This window comes from Nothoprocta perdicaria, unplaced genomic scaffold (assembly GCF_003342845.1).
Source record: "Nothoprocta perdicaria isolate Ctin4 unplaced genomic scaffold, notPer1 scaffold_152, whole genome shotgun sequence".
NCBI classification, from domain to species: domain Eukaryota; kingdom Metazoa; phylum Chordata; class Aves; order Tinamiformes; family Tinamidae; genus Nothoprocta; species Nothoprocta perdicaria.
The window spans coordinates 1,500,241-1,524,351 of record NW_020454672.1 but is presented as its reverse complement, the minus strand read 5'-3'; the positions used below and the strand labels follow the sequence as shown (position 1 = coordinate 1,524,351).

The 24,111-nt window shown below is 40.9% G+C and overlaps 1 protein-coding gene across 1 annotated transcript in view; it reads left to right on the top strand.

Annotated features, from left to right (window-relative positions):
• ME3 (malic enzyme 3) overlaps positions 1–24,111 on the top strand; it is a 112,722-nt gene that overhangs the window by 43,476 nt on the left and 45,135 nt on the right. Inside the window, exons 2-3 of the mRNA XM_026034925.1 lie at positions 13,870–14,003; positions 15,012–15,161. Coding sequence (XP_025890710.1) covers positions 13,873–14,003; positions 15,012–15,161 — 281 coding nt within the window. The 5' untranslated portion in view covers positions 13,870–13,872. The remainder of the gene's footprint in view (positions 1–13,869; positions 14,004–15,011; positions 15,162–24,111) is intronic.

Below are 24,111 nucleotides of genomic sequence, written 5' to 3'. Positions count from 1 at the left end.
TTTTTTTTTTTTTTTTTTTTTTTGTAGCCAAGTCCCTTAAAATAATCTTATTTTCTTATTTTAAGGGACTGGAACATCTCTCATATGAGGAGATACTGAGTGAGTTGGGCCTGTTTAGCTTGGAGAAGAGAAGACTGAGAGGGGATATAATTAACATGTGTAAGTTCATGAAGGGAGAATGTAGGGAAGAAGGGGACAAGTTCTTCTCATTGGTGGCCAGTGACAGGACAAGGGGAAATGGGTACAAGTTGAAACATCTCCATGTGAGGAAGAACTTCTTTCCTGTGAGGGTGACAGAGCCCTGGAAGAGGCTGCCCAGGGAGKCTGTGGAGTCTCCTTCTCTGGAGRTCTTCAAAACCCGCCTGGMTGCCACCCTGTGCCCCGTGCTCTGGGTGTCCCTGCTGGAGTAGGAAGGTTGGACTAGATGATCTCTAKAGGTCCCTTCCAACCTCAACCATTCTGTGATTCTGTGATTTTACTCAGAAATGTGAATATACATGTAATAACTAAACTATTAACAGCCACTAGAGATTCTGGAATTTCTGATAACCCTTCTGATCACAGTTGTGAAAGTATTTAGGCACTGCTAGATTAAATCTGAGGGATCTGAACCCATTGCAAATTGGACACCATYCTATTAATATTTCCTTGATAATCACACTGGATGTGTTTCTGTATCTACAATTATCTATATACATCTGGAAATGCAAAAGCTGAGAGTAGTATGTTTCTTCCATACAGAACCCGATACTGGAATATGGTGCTGTTGATTCTGTGTGTATGGAGAAGTGTCAGCTTCGCTTCCAGTGAAGAGAACTTAACTATGAACAACCTTTTCATTTCTGAATAAGTTGTGTTTATTTAAAAAAAAATGAATTATATAATATTGTTATGCCTACTAGAAGGTTTTTCCAGCACTTCAGCTCTCACTTAAATTAAGTTTCATTTTTAAAAGATAATGAAATAGTCATTATTATTTGCTTTTAATTTCTTGTCTAACAAACAAATCCTATTGTATCTGGTTGGTTAGAGATCAATAGGAGTTTAATTTGCTGGCTTTAACCATTGGAATCTAATTTGTCTTAAGCTGCAAAGAAGAGCTATACTGATTGCTAAGCCAAACCCTCTGGCCAAGGAACCAAGAGAGCTTAGTCCACTTTTCTTCCYCTCTCAGTGCACACAGGGTGTGGGTTTGCATGGTTTGCATGCCAAGTTCACAAGTTTCACCCTTGCCCTTTGCTAAAGAAAAGCCTGCACCAAGCTCGGAACAAAATGAGCAGTCTTGGAAAAACCGGATTGTTTTTGCATAAATATATAAAGTTGGCATTAAAGTTTTCATGTTGGAATTTTATTCTAGCATAAGATTTAGCTCAGTCCTTTGGACTGTAGACCCTSCTATTTGCTCATCTTGAGGCTCTGTGTCACTGTCATCCTAGGACTCAGCCGCTGCGACGCGGCTCTTCTTCCTTAGGCCTGTCCCAACTCTACTGGTGGACAAGCTCTCTCATCATGTTCTGTTTTGAAAGAGCTGAGTAGAGAAATAAAAAGTAGTTTTGAATTGTGATGGGTGGRGTGGAAAAGCATTGCTGAAGAGAAGATTTTTAGTGCAGAAGGTCAAACTCTGGATGCACTTCTTTTTCTCCTGAAAGTGTCTTCTGGAGTTAGATGCCCTTGACAGCTTGGACCCAGGCAGGCACACTCTGTGCTCTGGGATGTGGTACCCATCCTGTCTCAGAAGATCGGTTACTGCAGTGGTTCAGAGGTCAAAATGTGTGTATCAAAATACAGTCTGTGTAGCCAAAAGTTCAATCCATTGATTTCTTTAAAAAAAGTAAAACCCTGAATTTAACATTACATCAAAAACTGTATGGAAAACAGTGCACAAACGTGAGCACAAGGCTAATTGACTCACAACAGCCTCCATCCCAAACAAAGTAGATGGTCACACTGTGTCAGCTGGAGCTTTTTTCATGATCTTCAGATCTGTGCTGTTTGCAATGAACTGCCTAAACACGGCCTAGATCAGCTGATACATGAGAACTGTTATTTGATATATGTCCAAAGAATTCATGCATGTTTATTACCAGCATTATTTGCACACATAAAATTTTCATGGAAATATGCTACAGTAATCATGGAAATAACCAAATTGTTACGGGAAGTTCCATTGTCACAAAGCTGTAGTAAGGTTCATCTTGCAGATTTGGCACTAATAGTATTAGTTCCCTTTGRTTCTGCCATGCACACAGCTAATACTTCCTAAAAGACCCCAAAACTTCAGGAAATCATCAGAGGAAGTCTGATGACAGTATGTGACCGCTGCACGCAGTACAAAATGTTCACTGGACTTCTTAGAAGTTTCAAATGTTAGCTCCAGAAACAATACATCTCTAAAACAACTACTTTGACAAAATAATCTGACGCTAAATGTCAGCTCTGCCACTGGACTTGTGTGCATTTTCTGTGAAAGAAGATCAAAGAGATGCATGGGACTGAATGATCAAGCTGTGGCTTTCATTGAATGAAATAATAGAGCTTTAGGTATGAAATTCCAAGTGAATCTGTGAGTGTAGGTGCTCAGGAGAGTTTATCTGAAACTCCTTGGGTCCTGGAGAAATAGTGTCTACTCTCAAAGTGGCATATGGCACTGCCATACAGGTTGAATTATCTTAATAGCTTCTTCCTGCCCATTTCATGGTATTGTAGATCAATGCAGCTTATAAACCACTAACTTATTTTTTTGCTTTATCCATCCATTTTGCTTTCATTGTCACATTTTCCAACAAAAGACTGTGGGAAGTCAAGCTGGTTTGTAAACCTGCTTGGTGGCCACACTCAGCACCAGGTTAATGTGATATTTCTGTTGTTGAATTATCTTGTTGAATATATTTCTCTTACAGAGCTGCCAGATTTGACCCTGTGTGTAAGACAGAATCGTATTAAAAACTGCCAGAGACTTTAAGTTCAGGTACTTGCCTTGCTGCTCTAGTCAGTGCTTCCCATCAACAAACATTTTCTCCAAACAGACTCCTGTGCTATCAGCCCCCAAACTAATCTGTTCAGCTCAGAAACTAACTTTTGTTCAATACCAGACATAGTGGTAACCAAACAACTTGGGGAGTGAGTGCTTCTTCGCCCAGATGTTATGGTTATTGGGATAATTACATATATTTGAATTTCAGCCCCAAGTATAAAGGCTTCTGTGTCTTGTATTACACCAAATAGTTTTGGGGAACTGATAGAATCACATTAATGCCAAAATGTAGCTTTATTTTTGCATTATTCCCAGAATAAACAATTAGTTTTATATTTCCAAATATCCAGGACCTAATTCTTGAATCCCTTCAATTATTTCAAATACAGATCATGTTCAAAACCATTTAAATTTTGCTTTATTTTGTTGACGCTGCATCTATTTCAGACAAGGCAGAAGAGAATCAAAACCCTGGCACTGAAGTCTGAGTTTTAGAGGTCTGCATCAGCAGCTTGCWGTGAAGGAATCAAAGCTGGTGGCCGTGCTGCCACCCTACACACAGTCTTCCACAGCAGGTCACAAGTAAAAATCTCTTGAATATTCCTAGGCCTTTCAGACCCTATGGATGTTCCCCAAGCTGTACCATGCTCTTTGAGCAAAACAGGACCCAGCCATAAGTGGTGAGTTTGCAGGTTGAATGCATCAGCTGGTGTATTCCAGCAGACACAAGGTGAATGAGTGAAATTAATGCTTTGGTTGTTGCCTTTTTCTCTTCATCTAGACAGCACTGCAATTGCTTTGGGATAGGAGCSTATATCCAGGGAGTTAGGACTGTATTTTCACCCTCACTGCAGCCATACTTCATCTCTGCATCAGGCAACCTAATTATGTTGGGTGCAGAAGAATAGATGTTCTGCTGGAGGAAGGAAGCTGCTGCGTTGGCCTTGGCCAATATTTGAGCTAGGAAAGGCTGGAGTAACTGTGCTGAGGTGGACAGGCAGCAGCCTTGCCAAGAACAATATTATTTGCATTTTAAATTATATTATCTAATAGAATCAAGAACTGAAACTTTTTTTTCTAAACAYATTTGAAGGTTTGCCAAAGGGATGATTTACCACTTCCTAGTCATAATGAGCAGATTTGCTGGCTTGACCAAAATGTGGTCATGCAGGTTGCAAACTGTCATAAATATTTTATAATATCTTGCTGCGGTTCCTGTTCCATAGAAATGTTTGTCAGACTGCTCATGGAATTAAAAGATGTTTAATCTTCAGTTTAATCTCAAAGTATTTCGTATTTTTCCCCATTCTGAACTTAGTAAATTTATTATTTCATTCTTTCCTTGATTAAAAACAGTTGGAAGAGGAAGATGGGAGTTTACATTTCTTAACTTTTTTGGAAAAATCTCTGGGATTTTATTAGTTATTTGATTTATAGTCTAATGTAAATATCTTTGGATGCTTCTGAAACTAGAAATGGTTACACTGAGTCTCAAAAAAGTGATAAAAGTGAAATCACTTCTTTGAAATTAATGGTATTTTTCTCACCTGGAATATTTGGACATAGTTCTTCTCAGAACATATGGAAAAAATAAGCTAAAACTTTGAAAAGAAAGAAAATGGGAAATAAAAGTTGCCAGATTTTGAAACTGTATCACTGGAAGAATATTTAGAGGTCCTGGGGGGAAAGCTTGATAGAAAGGATGTATCGTTTTGGACTTGTATTGAATTATTGGACAAATTGCCCTCCAGATGCTGCGGAATCAGGGCCAAACATGCTGAGTGCTGTGCATCCAATTGCATAGTACTTAGAATCACATTTAATTAAGTTGACCATTTACCAAGATAGAAGTGAGGGTGCATGCAAAGGTGACAAGAGCTGTATACACAAAAGGTCAGATCACACATATGGGAGCATTTCATGCATTTTCCTTTTTCCTCACTGCATCATAAAAGAAGAAAAAGTTCCAAATAATATACTCAAACAAGTACCAGGATGAGGGGTCAGGTCAGAGGGTAGTCATGGTGGGCCAGCTACTCTCCACGGTGATGCCAAAAGTCATTTGGATAACTGATCTCATCATCTAAGCAAAACATGTTCTTGGCAAAACAGCATCCTGTGAGGTCAACACAGAGATCATCACAGAGCCTGGCTTGGAAAAGATCACGCAAGCACACATTTGTGCTACAYATACACATACAATATATGTGTAGAAATAGTTTAGTTATCCATCAATATTAAATATTATTTTGCATAACACAGTTATAGAAATGCTGGACTAAGGACAGAGTAGGAAATCAAACTGTTTACTGTCTTGAGAGAAAAAAAAAATAAAATATGATGAAAGAGCTGAGTCTATGGAAGGCTGAAGAAGCCTAAAAAGTGAGGAGGAGRGAACTATCAGAAAAGAATAGCACAGATTTCCTGATGGATGATATGTGCTGCCTTCATTTCTAGTTGTCTTCAAGTAGTGGTTAAATAATTGGAGGGCATCTCAGTGGTGGGTTTTGTGCATTTGTTGTACTGAGATGACAGATTTCTTATTTAGAAACTATTGTATTTCTCACATTCCTAATTTTAAATTATTTGCCTTTTTCTGTTGTCTTTCCTCTAAGGGGCACGAGAACATGTCATAAGCATCTTGCTTGGCCCATAGCGCTCTCTAATATGAGTGTATGTTACATCCCCCTAAACATCTACCAAYGTTGAGGCTCAGAAACCCAGCCCATTTGTCCTGGATGAGATGGGAATGAGCAGAGACCAACTAGTATTTCTGGACAAGCCCACTGGTCCTTTCTCCAGAGCTTAGGACTTTGGTGGAAGGAGCATACAAGGACGTGGGAATGGATCAGTGACAAGATCAGCACTGGTAATGTCAACGTCAACAATAAAACTACTCTTGACATCACTCAGATTAAGCTCCCATCCAAGTGATCTGCTCAAGATAGCAGCTATCTAAGGTCATGGCTGTCAGTGCTGTTCGCTTGRGGACGGTTGCGAGCAATCATCCATGAGCCATAATCTAGGTGCTGCAAACCTGTAGGCCTGAAGCTGCAATAGCAAATGAGATGCAAATTGTAGGCAGAGATATTCCTGTCCTCCAAAACCACAGCATGGTAGTTCATGTGCAAGCAGTAGGTCTGTAATTCTAATTTTGTGTAACGTACTAGAAGCTCAAAAGGAAATCAGTGTTCTCTATAGCACAGAACCCATATTATACACAACGATGTGAGCAGCTGCTGTCTGTCCAAARCAAGAAGTTTCCAGACACTGTAAAATTGGCTTTTAAAACTGTATTCTCCTAATGCTTTGCATCACATYTAAACCTTGAAATTGCCTTGATCTTTGTTCAGACATGTTTGCTTGTCTGAGTTGAAGATGAGGACTGTTTTCGGTATACTTGGGAATGCAAGTGTTGTAATTTTTGTAGAATTCCACCTGTCTAGGGGAAACACATGGTATTTGGGAGAAATGTGGGTCTGCAACATCACAGAACTGCTGTACTCTTAACACAAATACCTTTCTATCTACTTGGAGAAACCCTTAAAGAAACTCATTTTACCTTTTTCACTSTCCCCATGCGGTGCAGGAGTAGCACCCGTGAGATCACTGTATGGCTTAGGAAATTTCCTGGAATGAGGTCATTTTGCTAACCAAATGGCATAAAAAAGTGTGAYAGTGGTATATGTAAAACAGGAGGGGAAATTATACCGGGAGGCCGGGGATCACATAGTCCTTGTTGGGATGTCTTTACTGTTGAGAAGGCCAAGATACAGGGATCCCTGTGGGATCATTTGGGAYTTTTTTGGTAAGAAGTTGAATGTTTGGGTTTTGCCTCAGGAATCTGCCTGTGTATCTGACTATAGCAAAAAAAAAAAATATTATGTCCTTGTTACTACTCACTCCACCATCCCTCTCTATCATTTATTGTTTTTTAAAAGAGGCAGCCACTGAGCGCTTCATATTTTAGGCTCAGCTGGGTGGGAATTGTCTTTGACACTGCTGTATGTCTGTAGACATGAAACATATGTCCTCTCTTCTGACCTGCAGTGCTGCTGTTACTTTAGCAACTTCTCAGGATTTCTCTGTTCTTTTAATTTCCAAAACATTTTTTTGCAGCATACCGTTCCTAGTTCTCTAGACACCTTTACTCTTTTTCACCAAAAGACAGTGAAGTTTATTCTTCAGTGTCTTTAGTGCARTTAGCTACAGTGAAGCTAACTGCAACCACAGAAACAAAAAGTCAGCTTAATCTAATTGTCACAAAAGCCAAAAAAGTATTTCCACTGATTTGAATCCTCTGTAAAGATCTTAACATGGCCTTTGTGGGAAGAATCAAGMATTGAATTTAGCCCCAAAATTGAGTTTCTTAAAAAATGTGAATTGTCTGTCTCCATCTTTCCCATTCATTAAGAAATTGAGCGTATTTTAATCTGTGAAGTTGGTAGATCCTTCACAAAGTCATTCTGCCAAACCAGCTATTCTTTGAGCAGTTTGGCCTAGCTCAGTTTTTAAGCATTTTTCTTTAAGTAACATAATCTTATTTGCAGACAAAACACTTCTAACTTCTAACATAAGATTTTCTCTGTTTTCTTTGCAAGAAAAATTAGTGCCCTGGAGGCTGTCAAACTGTGGGAAACAGTAATGAGTTCTTTGCTAGCTTTGGTATCAGTTCTACCCCTGCAGTTTGCAATATAGAGAAGGCTTGAGGAGCTTAGCAGTGAAGTTGTTCCTATGGATTAATAAATAAAACCCTGAAACCACTTGCCTTATGAAGTTTATTTATTGAGGCAGACCTCCAGGAACATATGGGAACACCATGGCTTTGTGGCTTCTTGCCTGTCACATCTTGTCTATCATGGGAGTGCCTTGATCAGGAAAGCTCTTCTGTGGGATAAACACAGGATCAGATGCAGGATCAGATCCTTGGTCAGTCAGCACTGTGGCGCAGGGGGGTTATTATATCCAGTTCTTCTCATATTGGTGTAAATCAGAAGCCTCTTCTGCAAGGCAAGGTATAAATGAAYGAGGTAATGGGAATATTTCCCAGTAATCCAGTGAAAGGAAGTCACTCACACAAAACAAATCAATTCCTGGAAACTCCATGAATAGCTAGGACAATTTATGTTGTAACTGAGCTAGCTGACCTCATTAAAGATGGTTCCCCAGGCTCCAATACTGTATGTTGAAGCAAACATGACACTGAGCTGCTTAATTGTCCTCAGGGTGGATTTTTTTTTTAGGTCTCCAAGTCTCTGTGGGAGAGGAACAACTGCCTGAAAGGATTAGGAGTCAATGAATATAGCACTTTGAAACAGAACGGGTGGCCAAGAGGGAGGCGTTTAAAGCTAGTGACTCTGACCCCTCGGAGGAGCACAGACACAATAAAAAGAGTTTGTAAATTGTTGTCAGCAAAAGATTTGTTTTTGTTTTTTCAAACTTCTGTACGCACCCATACAAATCAAAAATAAAAAGATGCTCTTACATTTGAAATGGTAAAGTAAGGGCTTATCTCTCTGGGGTGCCTCCTCACATCCTACTATGGGAATTATATTCTCAGTGCAGCTTCTCCAGGGYGGGGGACAGGCCGGGAGCTGAGGCAGCCTCCGCTTTGCGGAGGCTCTGCAGGARGAGCAGTTCTGGGACTGGCTGCTCTGCTCCTTCAGGGCCTTACAGATGGGGTTTCTAAGTCACTTGATGCAGAGAAGGTCATAGTAGGATCTGATCTTTGTAAGAAAAGCATGTGCAGTGCAGAAAATTTTTGTATTATTTCCTACATTGCCCTCTGCTCTCCAGGCACTGAYTGAGGGTAGTCCCAGTGGGGATCAGATTCCTCTGTAGAGGACTCCAGTAGAGAGTCAAAGTATGTCCCTGCTGGCAGATAACTGTGGAGATGTTATTTGAGAAATCTACAGAGAATAATATGCAAAGAATCTTATTAAAGTTTATCAGGATTAGGACTTCTTCGTTATCATGGCAGTTAATTTATTCCTCCTAAAGGAGATGCAGATAGCCGTGCTCTGGGTCTGCATTTCAGCCCTTGCTTAAGCCTCCAATGCCTTTACTATAGGTACGTGATACCCTAACAACTACCATTTTRTATTCTTGTTCTCCCAGTAAAGACTGGAAATTTGAACTATAGCAAATGAATGATCAGGATAAGCCCAGGCTGTATCCCTCCTGCCTATATTCATCTCTAAGTGAGAGGATTAGATGAATTAGATGAATTTCGCATGGCAGGGATTGCAAGCAGAGGTAAAAATAATCCTTATCCTTGGAGTAGCTTCCCTGTTTGTTTCCCCGATAGGTGTTTGTAAACAGCTAGCTGGTCAATAAAGACCTGGCGCTAGTAAGGACAGGAAAATGTGAAAATTCATGATACATTACAGCACAACTTTCTGAGCACGAAACTGCTTCTGCMTAGCTTCAAGCCTCATGGGCAGCTGATATTTTTGCCTTTGTTGCTGCTCAAGGACCTAACATCTTCCCTCGCCATGACAGCTCTGTTCCCACACACTGGAATTGAATCAGAGCACCTGGATTTTGCTCTGCACGACGGGGCTGGCTGCCTAATCATCGGACCTTTCAAGGGCAGAACAAGGAATGGTAGAACATGACCCCAGATGCTTTAATGTTAAACACAGCGATACCTCTGTGAATGGTGGCTTTTGATCAGGGGCAGAATGTGTTTCCAAATTCATTTCACGCTGGGCTGTTTCGGTGAATATACCCCTCCGCCTCGGGATCTTACTCCCAGCCCTTCTGCCCAACTTCAGAGAGCAACCAAAGCTAGGGCAGACACAGAGCCACAGCACCATAGCCCAGCTCCGTAGTTAGTGTTTTGGAGATCTGACTGCAGGAATTCCCTCCTCACAGACGGCTGCAGTTGCTGCAGGATGAAAATGCTCATGGTGCTGTAGCTGATTCAGCCGAGTGCAGTAAGATAGAGATGTCTTGCATTAGGATGACTGTGCTTGGCCTTGAGCTGTGAATAACACAACTGTGGCTGTTCTGATCCCAACAGCTCACTTGGCTCTCACAATCCAAAAAATGCCTTCAAACAACTTGCATCTGTATGCACAGCTCTCCAGCTTACCTGAAACACAGGTTCAGTGATTGAGCTGTCCCCATCTTTGAAGCAGGTCAGCAAGGAAGACCAGGGATTCATTGGAAACAGGCATAAAGACTAGGCAGAATTCAATTACTGAGCAGAATTGTGCCCTAGGTTTGCACAAATGATCTGCCGATGCTGTGTAGACAAACTCTTTCAGCACCCCCTTTGCCTCCATTTTTAATAATAATAATTATTATTATTACTGCTACTATTATTATTATCATATTAATTCTCAAACTTACTTCCAGAGGTTTTGCAATTCTCTGCTGATACTTTCCATTTGTTTGGCTCTAGAGCAAAACAATAAATCAGGGAGGTGGTGGGATCACAGCAACCAAATCTTGAAGCATGGAAGTGATCTGGCAAATTCTGCACCAAAAAATACAAAAAARCCCCAGCAGGACTGACAAGTGAGTGCTTGATGCAAGTGCTTAGGCTCCACAACAGCTCTAAYTCCTTTACAGATCTCTTTCTCCTACCCTGAAGTAAAGTTGGGTGCTTCTGGATGCTCCCAGGTGTAGAAAGTCAGGTAGAGCCCAAGCAGTACAAAACCTGGGGTCCTGGTTGTCCCACAAAGAGCAGTTTCTGTGCAGCATCACAGCACTCCTTTGAACAGAAAAATGCTGCACTTAATCAGAAAAATGTTCTTCTATTGAGGATGTGATCATTTGATGAAATACAGGCACTTTTAGCTAACAATTTTATTGGGTGGAGAATAACAGAAACACRTTTTTTTTTCTCATTGAAAAAAATAGGTAGATTTTAGCAGCTGGGGGACAGCAATATCTGGGATGCTCTGCTTTTTCTATCCCTTCCTGTTTCAGAGGCATCAGAGCCACTGGTTTGCTCTTTTGCTGAGCTCCRTTTCTGTTCCAGGGGACGAGGCAGGTCAGGTGAGGGGCCCTGAGCAGCCAACATGACGCGACTGTCACTAGAAAGCAAGCAGTCCTTTAGTGCCAAGTGTTTCTGCATGTCAGCTGCCCTCCGTGCTCAAACGCTGCAGGAAGTAAATGGTTTGAAATAGTGATTTTTCTTTGCAGATAAACTTTGACATTTGCAGTAGCTGTATTTTCCCCTCTCTGATACAGCATTGGAACTGTAAAGCCAAATACTGAYTTAGACCTAAAGTCTAATGATGATTTTAATCCAGTGTTCCAGAAATCTCCAGTCTGGAGAATATAGATGATTGCAGCTTTTCTGGTGAGAATATGGCTTTTGTTTGTTTGTTTGTTTTTGTTGTTTAAGTTGGAAAATGATGACTCACAAAAACTGAAACTTTGTTTTGTGAGAATGCACCAGTTCTGCTGGGAAACTGTTTTTGGGAAAGGCTTCTCAGGTCCAGGAAGGAATTTTGGGTCAAAATGTCAGGCTCTTTAGGGCAACCAGTCATGTCATGGGTACAGTGTTCGCTAAGGGCGCAGAGACCTTGATGCAACGTCTGGATTAGGGACCTCCTACCTCATGGGGTGACTTCTGGCCTGCTGGCTGGAARGGGAATGGCTTCTCTCTGCCATGTCCTTGCAACAAGATTTGGGAACTACTTGTTTTTCCTGAGACAGAAAAGATGAGAAAATGCTTGTGGAATAAGAATCTCTTTCCTCTCAAGTATCCTGGGGGCGGGATGCCTTTTCTGAACTATATACAGTATTTTCTCATTTGCATGAATTCACTGTTTAGTGCTGAAAGAAGTATCACACTATGAATAAGGCATGGACCTGGAAAACAAGATCAGCTTTGGTTCTCTATTGCTCTATAGTCTCGTACAGGTCACTTGACATTTTTGTGTCTGGTTTGACAGTTTTATCAGCAACCGCAGCATTTATGGCTGCGTGGCACTTCCAGACATTMATTCCCACAACTCTGCATTTCCCTTGTCCGTGTGCATGCTTGCCAGTGCCTGCAAAACCACCCGTGATGGATGAGATCCAGCCCAAGGATCTACTCTGAGCTCAAATGACCTGGTTGTTTACAATCCAGGTACTTCCACTCTTGTGTTAACCATATGACTGCGCAAATGCTTGTGCTGGCACCGCTGGCCATGGCACAGGGRCAGGAACAGGCAACAGGAGGGAAGGGAGGGCTGCCAAAAGCAATCCAGTGAGATATGTCCTCGGTTTCCCTCGTGAAACATTAATAAATAGCCATTTGTCATTGTGTAACACTAAATTCATAGAATAAAATCTCATTTTAACAGCTAGGTAGTCATAAAGATGATTATTAAGATTTTTTCAAGTGTTTGTCAGATTGCTTGAGCATAGTCCAATAATTACCAGGTTTGAATATTTTACAGCCAGATATTCATCAAGATATAAATCAACTGGTAAATTGTGAGTGAAGTTTTCRTTAGGACTTAAGCTCCTTAGTCACTTTTCAAAATGTTTCCTTCTATCCTGCTGTCTAATCTGGTATCAGCATAGCAGAAATCTCATTAATTAAGGACCTTTTATAATCTGCTCCCCAGCCTGCAGAATGCATCTACCTTTGCTGCTCCCAGGGCTGAGTCCAAAGCAGGAGGCTGTTGGTAATCTGGAACATCAATAGTGACAGCCACAGGGACACATTAAAACTTGTGCTTGTGGTGGGTGAAGTTATCCTGCAAGGGCAAGAGTTATCCTATGTAGTCTAACATCAGAACTTCAGCTCAAGACCACAGTATCCACCACAAAAGTTGGATGGATGGGCACTGAGGTTGATGCTGAGAAAGCATCCTGCATATCAAGTCTACATTATTAATGTTCCATCACTATACATTAAGGGAAGACCTGGAGACCTGTAAACCGAATGAAGCTGATGAGTTTGCAAAAATCTCTATTCAGTAATTATATCTAAATCTAATAATATGAGGTTTATGAAGGATTGTGACAACTAGGCTTCAGGAAGTCTACTGAAACTAGTAGGCATGAGCTAATTAAGTAATGTAATAAAAGGAAACTGAGAGAAATCRTAAGGTCTGCTTATACCTAAGTGCTCCTCTATGTATTTATCTAAWTCCTTAGCTGTGCTTATATATATCCTGATACTTCCTGTACTCAGATCAAATTCAGAAGGCAAAAGTGAGCACCACTGGCGTTGGATTTGCTCACCCAGAAGTTGGGTGTCACTGGTCAGCATCCCTGAGGGAAGTGTGTGGTCTGAGCATCCCTCCCGTGAACAAGGATGGCCCCAAGGGCCTTGGGGGCAGGTGGGCATGAAGCCACAGGAATATCTGTGTGCTGATTGCTTCCCTCTGAGATAGCCTGTTTGTGGCTCTGTGTTCATGGATTTATCAGAATATACTCGAAATGTTCATCTTTAAGCTGGTCTGATAGAGAGTAACTCAGTGAGGCTGATTGGAAAGAACCGCATGTCTCCTTCAAGAGAAACAAATATGACATGGACAAATCTGACAACCTGGGGCTGTACCTGGGCCAAGAAATGAGGCTGTGAGACTCAAGGGCAGRCTGTGCTGCTGCCAAGCTCCTGGGTCACTGCGAGAGTGGCCTTTGCCAAGTGCCAGGATGCAAAGGGCGCTTGGAGTTACTGGGAAGTGGCCAGGAGCTGTTGGCAAATACAGCCACAGTATCCCCCGATTTATCACGACCTGCCCAGTTCACTGCTGTTTACTTATATTTATGTTATCAGCCGTAAAACACATGCAAATGGCAGTATACTTGGTATTTGTTAGTAGGTTTTTGGTGTAGTATTAGGGCCCATCTGGCTGATCCTTGTAGCGTTTCGAAGGCAGGTGCTCGAGGCAATGCCTGTCTTGCTGTTTGAAAGGGCCTTCCTCTCTTCTTCCCAGGGAATGGCTTTCACGCTTCAGGAGCGGCTGCAGCTGGGAATTCATGGCCTCCTTCCTCCTTGCTTCTTGAGCCAAGACGTCCAAGTTCTCCGTGTCATGAAAAACTACGAGAACAAATCTAATGATCTAGATAAGTATGTCAAAAAAGCCTCATCCCCACGCTTTCTTTTCCAGTTCTTTAAAGTCTGCAGGAATGTTTGAGGATTCTGTTTCAAAACCCAGAGGTTTCTTTCAAAGTCACTTTTTTTCCACCTATCAGTATTCTTCAGTAACAAAGGTGTCTATACTGGACATTCCTCTGGAACCTCAGTTATCCACTACTCTAGTCCCAAAATACTGATGATGAGCATTTTTTTTTCCTTTTTTTTTTTCACYGTACCCTATACACCGTACAACTCACTGTACCTTATATTGCATCCATGCAGGTTTCTCAGGTGGAAAATCATTCCTGGTCTTTCATATGATAAGGTTTTTATTTTTCTGGCTACAATCTGACCAAGAGAAGGAAAACYCTTTGTGCAAGTATAACATATTCTAAATTACTAAGTGACTGTACAAGACCAGTGATGCTCATGTAAGTCTGGACAAAACTAGAATGAAAAGTAGATTTAATGTTTTCATTTTCTAAAATTATGTTTTTAATATTCCTATTTCCAATACAGTATTTAACGATTTTGATGTGCTTGGTGAAAACAGGGTAAAGGAGAGAGAGGTTTTGTAGAAGTATCTTAAGAAAGTACTTTAAAATTATGTATTAATACTTGCTCATATATATATATGAACTTACAGATCGCTTAATAGTTTTAGATATTACAGATTATGTCTTATTCTGTACCAGATGTCTCTGAAGATCACATTTGACCTTTTCCATTGCATTTTTTTCTGAGAAAGTTCAAAAAAACTAAGCATATATAATGGGTCTAATTTTCAGCCCTACTGAGTCTTTGTAAACTGTCATTGAGGATGGTGGACCTGGACCCTCAGGTCCTCTAGGAAATCTTATTCCACATGTCTCWTTACATTCTAGTGCTTTGGAGCATGAGGGATTAGAAGTATAAAGTGCTGAGCAAACTGAATGCTGCTCTTAATGAAATTGTGCCAACATGTAAAAATACTGATATATATTTTATTTTACTCTTAAGGTATATTGTCCTCATGACATTACAAGACCGGAACGAGAAACTTTTTTACCGGGTGCTGACCTCCGACATTGAGAGATTCATGCCCATCGTCTACACCCCGACGGTGGGGCTGGCCTGTCAGCAATATGGTTTGGCTTTCCGGCGGCCACGGTGAGTGAAGCGAATGCTCTTGCCCCTTTGCTTAACTCACTGTGAATGCTTCTTTTGTATTGCAAGTCTATCTTTCTGTGGGTGGCCCAAAAGCATCTAAAGCATTATGCTAGATCAAAAAAATGGTCTCTCATTGAGCATCTTGATATGCGTATATTTAATGATGAGCTGGAGAGCTGAGAACAACTCGTCCTTCATCCTGTAAATAGTGAACAGAGTGGTTTTGTTTTTGTACAGTACCGTAGAGTCTGTAACTTAGCTCACAGAATCTCCTGCACCGCTCCCCATCTGCTGCCTCCAAGTGCTCGAGTTCTTTCTGCCGTGGTGGCCTTTGAGTAATCTTTGCACTTYGGGTACACTGGGCTAATTTGAAACTTTTGTATGCATTTTCACAAGCTGCCCTGCAAAAAGCATTTGCTTKGGAGGTGATGCTCTGCATCAGTGCCTGCCTCTCTGCTCAAAACACTGAGTAAATTGATACAACATCATTAAGTCCTGTGTACCATTTTGGAAAGCCCTATTGTTTATAATTCCTTTTAATGAGTAATATTTAAATAAACTACTAATTACTATTCTGCCATCAAATTTTCTAGTAAAGCCCCTAAATTCCTTCATGTTGCTGAATAGCTGCTCTCCCATAACGCTGCTCCTCAGGGCTGTTTTTCGGTATGTCTCTATCCCAAATCATTGTGTTCTGCTCCCTGCCACCCACATTTTTGAACTGCTGCGCTGAGAAGACGGTCAATACTTGATTGTATCCCAAGGACGCTCAGTRACTATGTGGAAACCAGAGAAGGAATTGCCCCCTTTGCAGGGGGAGATTGCTTTCTTCATCTGTGCAGAGGGAGAAGGCAGCAAGAACAACACTTTGCTGAGTGTCCCATGTGTTGAGCTGTGAGCAGTGCACAGCAGGGAGGAGGAGGATCCTAGATCTCTGCTCATCCACGTCCTACCTGGCAGCTCCTGGTCCATGGCCCCATGCACAGACACCGTGTCTCTGTCCCRGACCTGCCTTCAGTTCATGATAACATGTTCAAACAATTTGGTGGAGTTTTGCATCATTTAGTTTCCAGTCATGTTGTTACCTTGGGGAAAGCAGTGGTGTCTTTAGTGATACTTTACTCTTTCTGCAGGTGTTTCAGTTGGAGAAGTCCTCATCCTGTAATTCCTTTCTTATTTTTGAAACCTGGACTGTGATGTTCTCACAGTCTGACAGTTTTGTGACTCAACCTGGACTTGGAGCATTTCTACACTCCAGCCCGTGGCTTCTGCAGAAAAGGGCTAACTATCATGCCCTTACTGCACTGAATTTCCTTTGGCAGGGAGTTTTTTCCTGAGAAGACAAATAGTGAATTTTGGCCTATCCTCTGATTTGATTTTAATCAAAGTTGCTTTACCAAAATACCCTTTTTGTTCCAAAAAATGAGGAAGAATTATACTACTTAAAATGACTAGATTAAAATGAGAAGGTTTCATATTTTTCTTTTTATTTCTTTTTTTTTTCTTTTTTCTTTTTCTTTTCAAATCTGACCCTTATTGTCTTGCAATAAATATTATTTTCTCTTGGAGCATAATATTTACTTCAGGAGCTGGCTTACAAGATGCTTAGGACAGGGTAGGATCCTAGCAGTGTTTACTGCTAAAAACATTGGGACTTGCAGATCTGAGGAGCCTTGGAATTAAGACTTGGCTTTGAAATTCTRGCTCTTGCTGTGTTTGTTATCCTAAGCTGTACTGATAGTCAGAAAAGGTGATTCTTCTAAATTTTTATTTTTTTTATCCGAAGGGATTTTAAACATAATGATGATCAGGTAAATGTTATATTCAGAAGTATTTCATTGTTGTTTTAAGGAGAACATAACACCTAAGGCTGGAGAGGATTTCCAAGCTATGCAGCTATTCAAGCCACTACATGGCTGCAGATTTTTCCTTTTGTCAGATACTGCTGGCATAACTGTGAGGCTCAGTGCCTCTTTTCCCTTTCCTGGTGCGTGCAAGCTCTTGAGGGAGCTTGCATTGCACCTTCACTCCTGTGGGGCTGGAGCTGTGGTCCTCCTGGGTCAGGAATACTGCATCCTTTGTGTGAGCAGGCTCGTCTATTTCAATGGTATTCAAGCACCTGCTGTTCTTTCCTTTGGAAAATACTTTCAGACAGCTGTTCAAAAAACACAGATTTTATTTATTAAGAAGTAGAAAAGAGAAAAAAAGAGGTTTTAGAAAACATCCAGCTCTTTGCATTCTTAGCTATGAAGCCCACAGTCTTGCCTATTTTGCTGATGTGCCAGGCAAGGCTCCTGTGTTGAGGTGCTCCAGCTGGTTGCTGTCCTTGGCTGCCCTCCCCAAACACCTCTTGCCTTTCCCTGCAGAAGGAATAGCTTAAAATTTTCCAAGCAGACTTTTGTTTTTCTGTGGCCTCAGGCTTCTTGCTATGTGATGAAAACTCAGGTTTTTAGAATTGTTGAAGGAGAGGTAGAATCATCAAAACAATGTCTGGCACTGTCCTCCAAGAGCTCTGAAGTTTTTTCTGGAAGGTGTCTATCCTGAATCACATTTTTCCTATCTAGTTTTCCAGACAGCTTCCTGCTCTRTTACCAATATCAATTTATTCAAAGCCACGCAATAAGCACTAAAATTCTCACACCAACTTACAGTGCACTTGTATAGTTTATTTTATATATTTYTAATAAAAAATACAAACTATTAATAACCGTAAGTGCATGATGAAGTGCAGGACTGAGCAATAGCATCTATGTTGCAGTTATGGTAAGAACCTGTCAAACTCTTTGTTTCATGCCAAATGAGACCATGCTAAGGAAGCCTATGAGAAGAGCAACTAGGTCAAAAAGGGCAGTTCTTCCAAATATGGATCCTGTCTGCCATGGTAGTGGGTGCTCAGGAAGAGTAGAAAATGCTCTTTTAGAATAGGCAAATACTCTCCTTGGGTGCTTCTGAGATCTTGCTCCTCACCAGTCTGTGTCTCCAAGTTTTGGAGTTTGGTTCTGAAATGCTGCTTGCATTTCTGTCCCCCACAAGGTCATAGTTTGGTTTCGGAGCATTTGAGATGGCTACCAGGTGTGTTTACATTTTCAAGGCCAAAGCAGAATGTTATTAGTAGCATGCCAAGGTGACAACATTTGTATCAGATATAGGAGTAATTCCAGATGTTCACGATCACTCAGATTTAAGAGAGATTCTTGCTGAGCTGCATAGGTTCAGATGCTATGGCTGCATATACATGGCCTTTGAGAGGGGGTTGCAAGAGCAGTTTTGCTTTCTCTCTTCTGTCATCCTCACTGCTTTGTGCACAGGCAGCCTCGACAGTTATCCCAGATCCCCAGGGAGCCCCATGGCACCCACTGCTGCCCACCAACGTGCCCACCTTCCTTCCACATCCACATAAAACTAGCACGGGCCCCTAGAGGTGCATTATGAACAATTTTTCTCTTTTGCTTTTCCTTTTTTTTTTAGCATAAAATTTATTTCAGAGTTTATTAAAAGAGTCTTAATGCAGCACAGGACTGAGCACATGCAAGGCAGATTGAGAGGTATCTTTTAAATTGGAGGATCTCCTTAAATTGTGAATCTGTCTTCGAAAACACAAAGTGATTCCATACCTTTTACAAAGAGAAAGTAGAGAAGGGAACTGCTTTTAGAGCACAGGACCAGGATTATATCTCTTACATAATTATAAGCAGTAGTTTATTATAGTGACATAATCTGACAAACTCTTGGGACACTGGATAATTCATGAGCCTGATGARCTTTGAAGATAGGAGGTAGTCACCAGCTCTGCAAAAGCTTTKGGCATCTCTGAGAGACTGCGAGTAGGACTGGAAGAGGTTGGTGTTGCCAGGAGAGGAAAGCTGTTGGGATAGACTAAAAGCCTTGCTCAATCTCATCTCCTTTTCTGGTGATATAAACATTCCTGAGGACTGGCCACAGAACAATGAGAAACATGTTGAACCTGGAGAATGAAAGCTAACAGGATGCAGATGGTGCTAAAACTAAGTCTGACAGAATAATGATTTTTGATGAAAAATGAGCAAGTAAAGCATCAGTCAGTCCACAGAATTGTCCTGTCAACAGATCTAGCTCTGCTGAGTGTATATTTTTTTCTAATTGTGATACGTGGTCTGAACAATAGAAGAGAAAACGACCTGCCAATTCTGGACACCTCAAAGCTAAACCAAGTGGAAGTTAAAACAGAGGTGTAAATCCCATGGGCTTGTCCCTAAACACTGACTTGTCTGTGCTTAGTTTCCTTTAAGACAGTGAAGAGCAAAAATGAGTGATCGTAGGGAAAAACAGGTTTTGAAAATGTTTTGCTTTTGAAAAAGCAAAGTTCTGTGAAAAGTTTTGCTGAAACTGGTATGATGAACTTCAGAGTCATTTTAAGTGGTCTTTATGTCTTGCWAAAACACTAGCTGTCATAACATCTCCTTGCCACCAGCAAAATTCAGACTTCTTCCAGAAAGAGCTGATGTCATAGTAACAGAAAATGAATGCACTGAATCATCCATGATGGGATAACATCACCATGAGCAGACTGGTTTTATCACCGGCTGAAGGGAAGGATCTGAGGAAAGTCTTGTGGAGACAGTGATTACCCTGAGAGACTGGCAGAGGATGACSCTGGGAAAGAGTCCCAGCTATGGGGCCAGGTTACGGAGCAATATGGAGAARTCTCTAGCTAGAGGAGGTGAGGAGGAAGCAGGTCTCACTACAARCTGCTCAACGTGTCCAGAAACCTCTACTGAGAGACAGCAGAGTGGTTCAGGGGTTGCCACAACTCCTTCTCCCTTTGTGCTGACACCCTTTTTCTAGGCATAGTCTTTTCAGAGTGTTACTTTCCTCCTACCTTGTTCACCATTTGCTTCAGAGGAAGAGAAATCTGGGATACTGTGGAGTGCAGATGGTGGGATGGATATTTTTGGAATTTGAGGATGTACAAGGGTTATTACACTGGGTTGGGGATAAAAAAAGGACTAAAATCCATTTTTTTCACTAGAGAAGTAGCCTGTGCTTCTCTTATTTTTCTTGAACAAAATGYATGTTCAATGACTCTTGCACTCAAAAGAAACTTTTATGGACAAGAAATAAAATCCTAGACCCACTGAAGTTCRCAGCAAAGTGTCATGTTAGTTCATGGAGGTCAGACTTTCCTCTGTTGTCAGAAGTGGCTTGAAATTATATCTGTTGAAATTCCCTGATTTATCAAAAGAAGCTCAGAGGAAGAGGTGGAGCCAGCCAAAAGAAAGAGGTTGACCTGGAGTAGGAAATTARAAAGGACATGTTCACATTTAATCTAGCATAAATCTATGCTACTACCACAAGGAACAACCCCACCTTAAACAAAAAATGCCACCGACAGGGAGGAGGGAGAAGAATTATTTGGAATAATGAATAGCAGGATGCAAACTGAAGAGGAAATAACACTGGCTATCATATAAACTTTGGACAGCAATATCCATGGGCTATGGAACAGTGTCCCATAGAATACTACATCTTTTTCAAGAGGAACTATCCTCTTTTCAGCTCTTTACATAATGCTTACACTACAAACTAAATCATAAAATTTATAATGACCTTTTATTTTATGTGATGCTGCTTCATGTTGCTGTAGAAGGCCAGTACGAGAGGTACTTAGCCTCTACTAACAGCTAATAATATTTTTGAAAGAGAGGAAAAATAAGTAAAGAGATTTTTTTTAACTTGACAATGACTTCCCCAACAGCTCTGTGTGAAGTGTGAGATTCTGTATTTTTTACTGAAGTCTTTACCTTTCTGGAGCTTTGCTGTGTTTTCAGAAGTATTTTTCAGCTTACATTAAAGGGAAAAATTGGTGTGTAGATACAGCACTCAAACATTTTGAGAACAGGGCAAGTTGCAAACATCTTCAGGACTGTGAAGGCCTACCTTTGAAGATGTTGGCATGTTCTGTACCTGCTGCAATTTATGGCAAAGGTAAAATTGTTTTAAGCAGTTGATTCCCCAGGATAGAATATGCCAGTTTAAATCAATTTATCTGAAAGCAGATTGCYCTGATATAGTCAAAAATGTTTCATTTCTATGTTAAATTTTGTCCTAATTCTGTGTTTATTATCAGGGCTCCCTGCAGTGTACTTTGAAAGTGAAGGTGTGGGTCTTGGAGGAATTTTCTCAACACAGGAAGGGATATAATCAGGCTAGTATCTAATTTAACTTCCTAGGGAGTCTTTATCCTGCCATGACCTCTGTACTATCAAATGAAATAAAATACAATATGTGCTTACCAATTAAAGTAGACAAGGGTTCCTTGATCGCCATCACTGGACTAGAGCACTGATCGCTCATCTTGACGTGTTCCTCCTTTCAACTCCATAATTCTCCAGTTTCTGAAATGCTACCAGAATTCCATGACACAGGCTGACTCAGGCTCCAGAAAGGCAAAGAAAAAGAAGCGATGAGCTCAATTTTCCTGTGCTTAAAGCTATTGTTGAATTAGGGACTTCAGTGCATCAGACACTGAATCTGAAAATGCCAATAGTCACTGGTTAATGTGATTCCTGGATGCTCGGGTTCTGTATCTCATTTTGAAGCCTGGTCTTTCCATGTGCATCTATTAATTTAGGTATAGATATTTTTTTCATTTGTTTTTCCCTACAGTCTGCCTTTTTAATTCTTTTCTCTGTTTAGCCCTACAATATTTTGCTAGGCTTGAGCTACAGAGAGCACCRTAGCAAGGAGATGTGAGCACCATGTTCTGTGGATGGCTGGAAACTTTTTTTTGGCTAGCTGTCAGGCTTGTTGTCAGAGGAAGGTCTGTGTCCCCCTTGCAAAGTTGTAGGGACATGAACTTTGTTTTTTTTTCACTTTATCCAAACAGTGCATTTTAAAAAATAAGGTCTAGAAGCAAACATCTCTGCCTTTCTAATAAATTTGATATGAATTGTTTAGCAGGTGAGAGAACAGAAACAGAATGATTGAATCATCTCTCCTTTCTTGGAAAAGCAACTAAAAAYAGTCCTGAGTATTAATAATAAGGCAGACTAAAACACAAATGTGAAAACTTTGCTTTAGGCTCTGACTTGGACTTTCCTACTGTGGCAGGGTCTGGAATGTGTGGAAGAACTTGGAGGGCCACAGCCCTTCGAGTTGTCCTGCCAGCCTGGAAGCCATCGTTTCTGTGCTCACTCAGGTCACTCCGTTCCTGATCTTCAACAGTTTCCTACAGTGTAGCTGCACCGAGGCCCTTAGAATCACGGCGATTTCACCATGTGGGTTTGGGCATTCCTTTCCTGTGCTGAATATCTCATTAACATGCCTTGGAAACTGTGTCTTTTGGCTTCCACGTTGAATTTTGCTTTTCGTGCCTGAAAGATATGATGACAGTCTTGAAGACATCTGTGATACTAAAGCARTCATTCATCTTGCAGATTATTTTAAATTAAATCTCATAGGATAATGAAATTACAGGATTCTGCCTTACAAATCTCTATATGGGTTTCATTAATCCACAATTGTACTTGGTTTCTATTACTTTTTTTTGTCAGTATTCAGAGAACTGTTCAGTATCCTATAGTTTACAGAGAAAATTATGTAACATAACAAAATTTTCTTGGCTTTTATTTTAAACAAATCTGKAAATACAGCTGATGGATCAACAAAGTGATCCTGCCCAATGTGGTGATTAGTTGTTCTGTATTTAGACAAATCAGTGCATGCTAGGACATACTTTCTCTCCAAAGGCTGTAGCCCAGAGGCATTTAGAAACTCAAGCTCCTAAAAGAGACAAAMAAATTTCAAAGCTTGTTTTGTTATTTTAAAGCCTCTTACTCTCTTCTGGCAGAGATTAGAACCCAAAAAATCAACAACAGRGGTGCAGCTGGTGGAAATGCCTCTAGAGGTTCGTGTTGCTCAACCTGTCATATTTGTGTATGCATCTTGAGAATGAAAATAAATAAAAACCAAATGTGGGGCTGTGATTTTTTTGCGTTCATCTTTCTAGATACAAAAACCTGAGCAAATCTGAACATTACATTATATGCAAATATCAGATAATGCCATACCAAAAACCTCCTTCCCTCAGTGAACAAGCATCTTTCTCTTCTGAGAATAGGCTTGGTGGAGAGAGAGGAAGAAAGGTGCAACTAGGTCAGACAAAAGTTTGCTGCACTTTTCACAACAAAGTCCTGWCAATTTAGGATCTTTTGTGATCCTTCTAGCAGTTCCTCTTTTCCTCTGCAGGGTGTAGTTATGGTCATAACCATTGGCTATGATTCTATATCTGATCCAGTGAGGGAAACTCATGTGAGGCAAGGATTAGGGTCCTTTTCCTTCATGATAGTGTACAAATCACTGAACTGGTGCTAACATCTGTTCTGTTCTTCTGTGGTTATCAGACAGATGGTAAAGCTGGTAGATATTCTTGCTGCCTGTACACCTGGTAAGTGTAAAGAGGCCATTAAGTGTATGGATGCAACCAGGCAACTGAASCTGTGGTTTGCTACCCGAAACCACAGCACAAGGCAAGATTAAGAAGAACATAGAAGCGTGGTCAAGGATGTTTTCTTGGAGCCTGATTAGGCAAACACGGAGACTAAGGCATGGCTTGGATTGGGTTATTGTTTGGTTGCATGCCAGATGAAACAGCAGGCTAGAAAAGTGGGTAGAGGCAGCACCCGAGAGGGTTGGAAATGCAGCCACAAAAGGTCTGGTTATTGGGACATGAAGGAAAAGCTATTAGGGAGAGAGAGGCTTTTGGTAGGAAAGAAGTTACAAGAGATTTGGGGCTACAAGGAGCAGGGCTGCAATCTTTCCTTGTTGTCTTGGATTTATGGGTTTTTTTTTCGGGTGGGGCGAAATAGTTTTTCAACTTTCTCAGTAAATAAACACAACCTGTCTCCATCATATATTGGATCTTCTAAATGAAAATGGCTTACAAGGCAGAGCTGCTAAACAGGGAGATCAA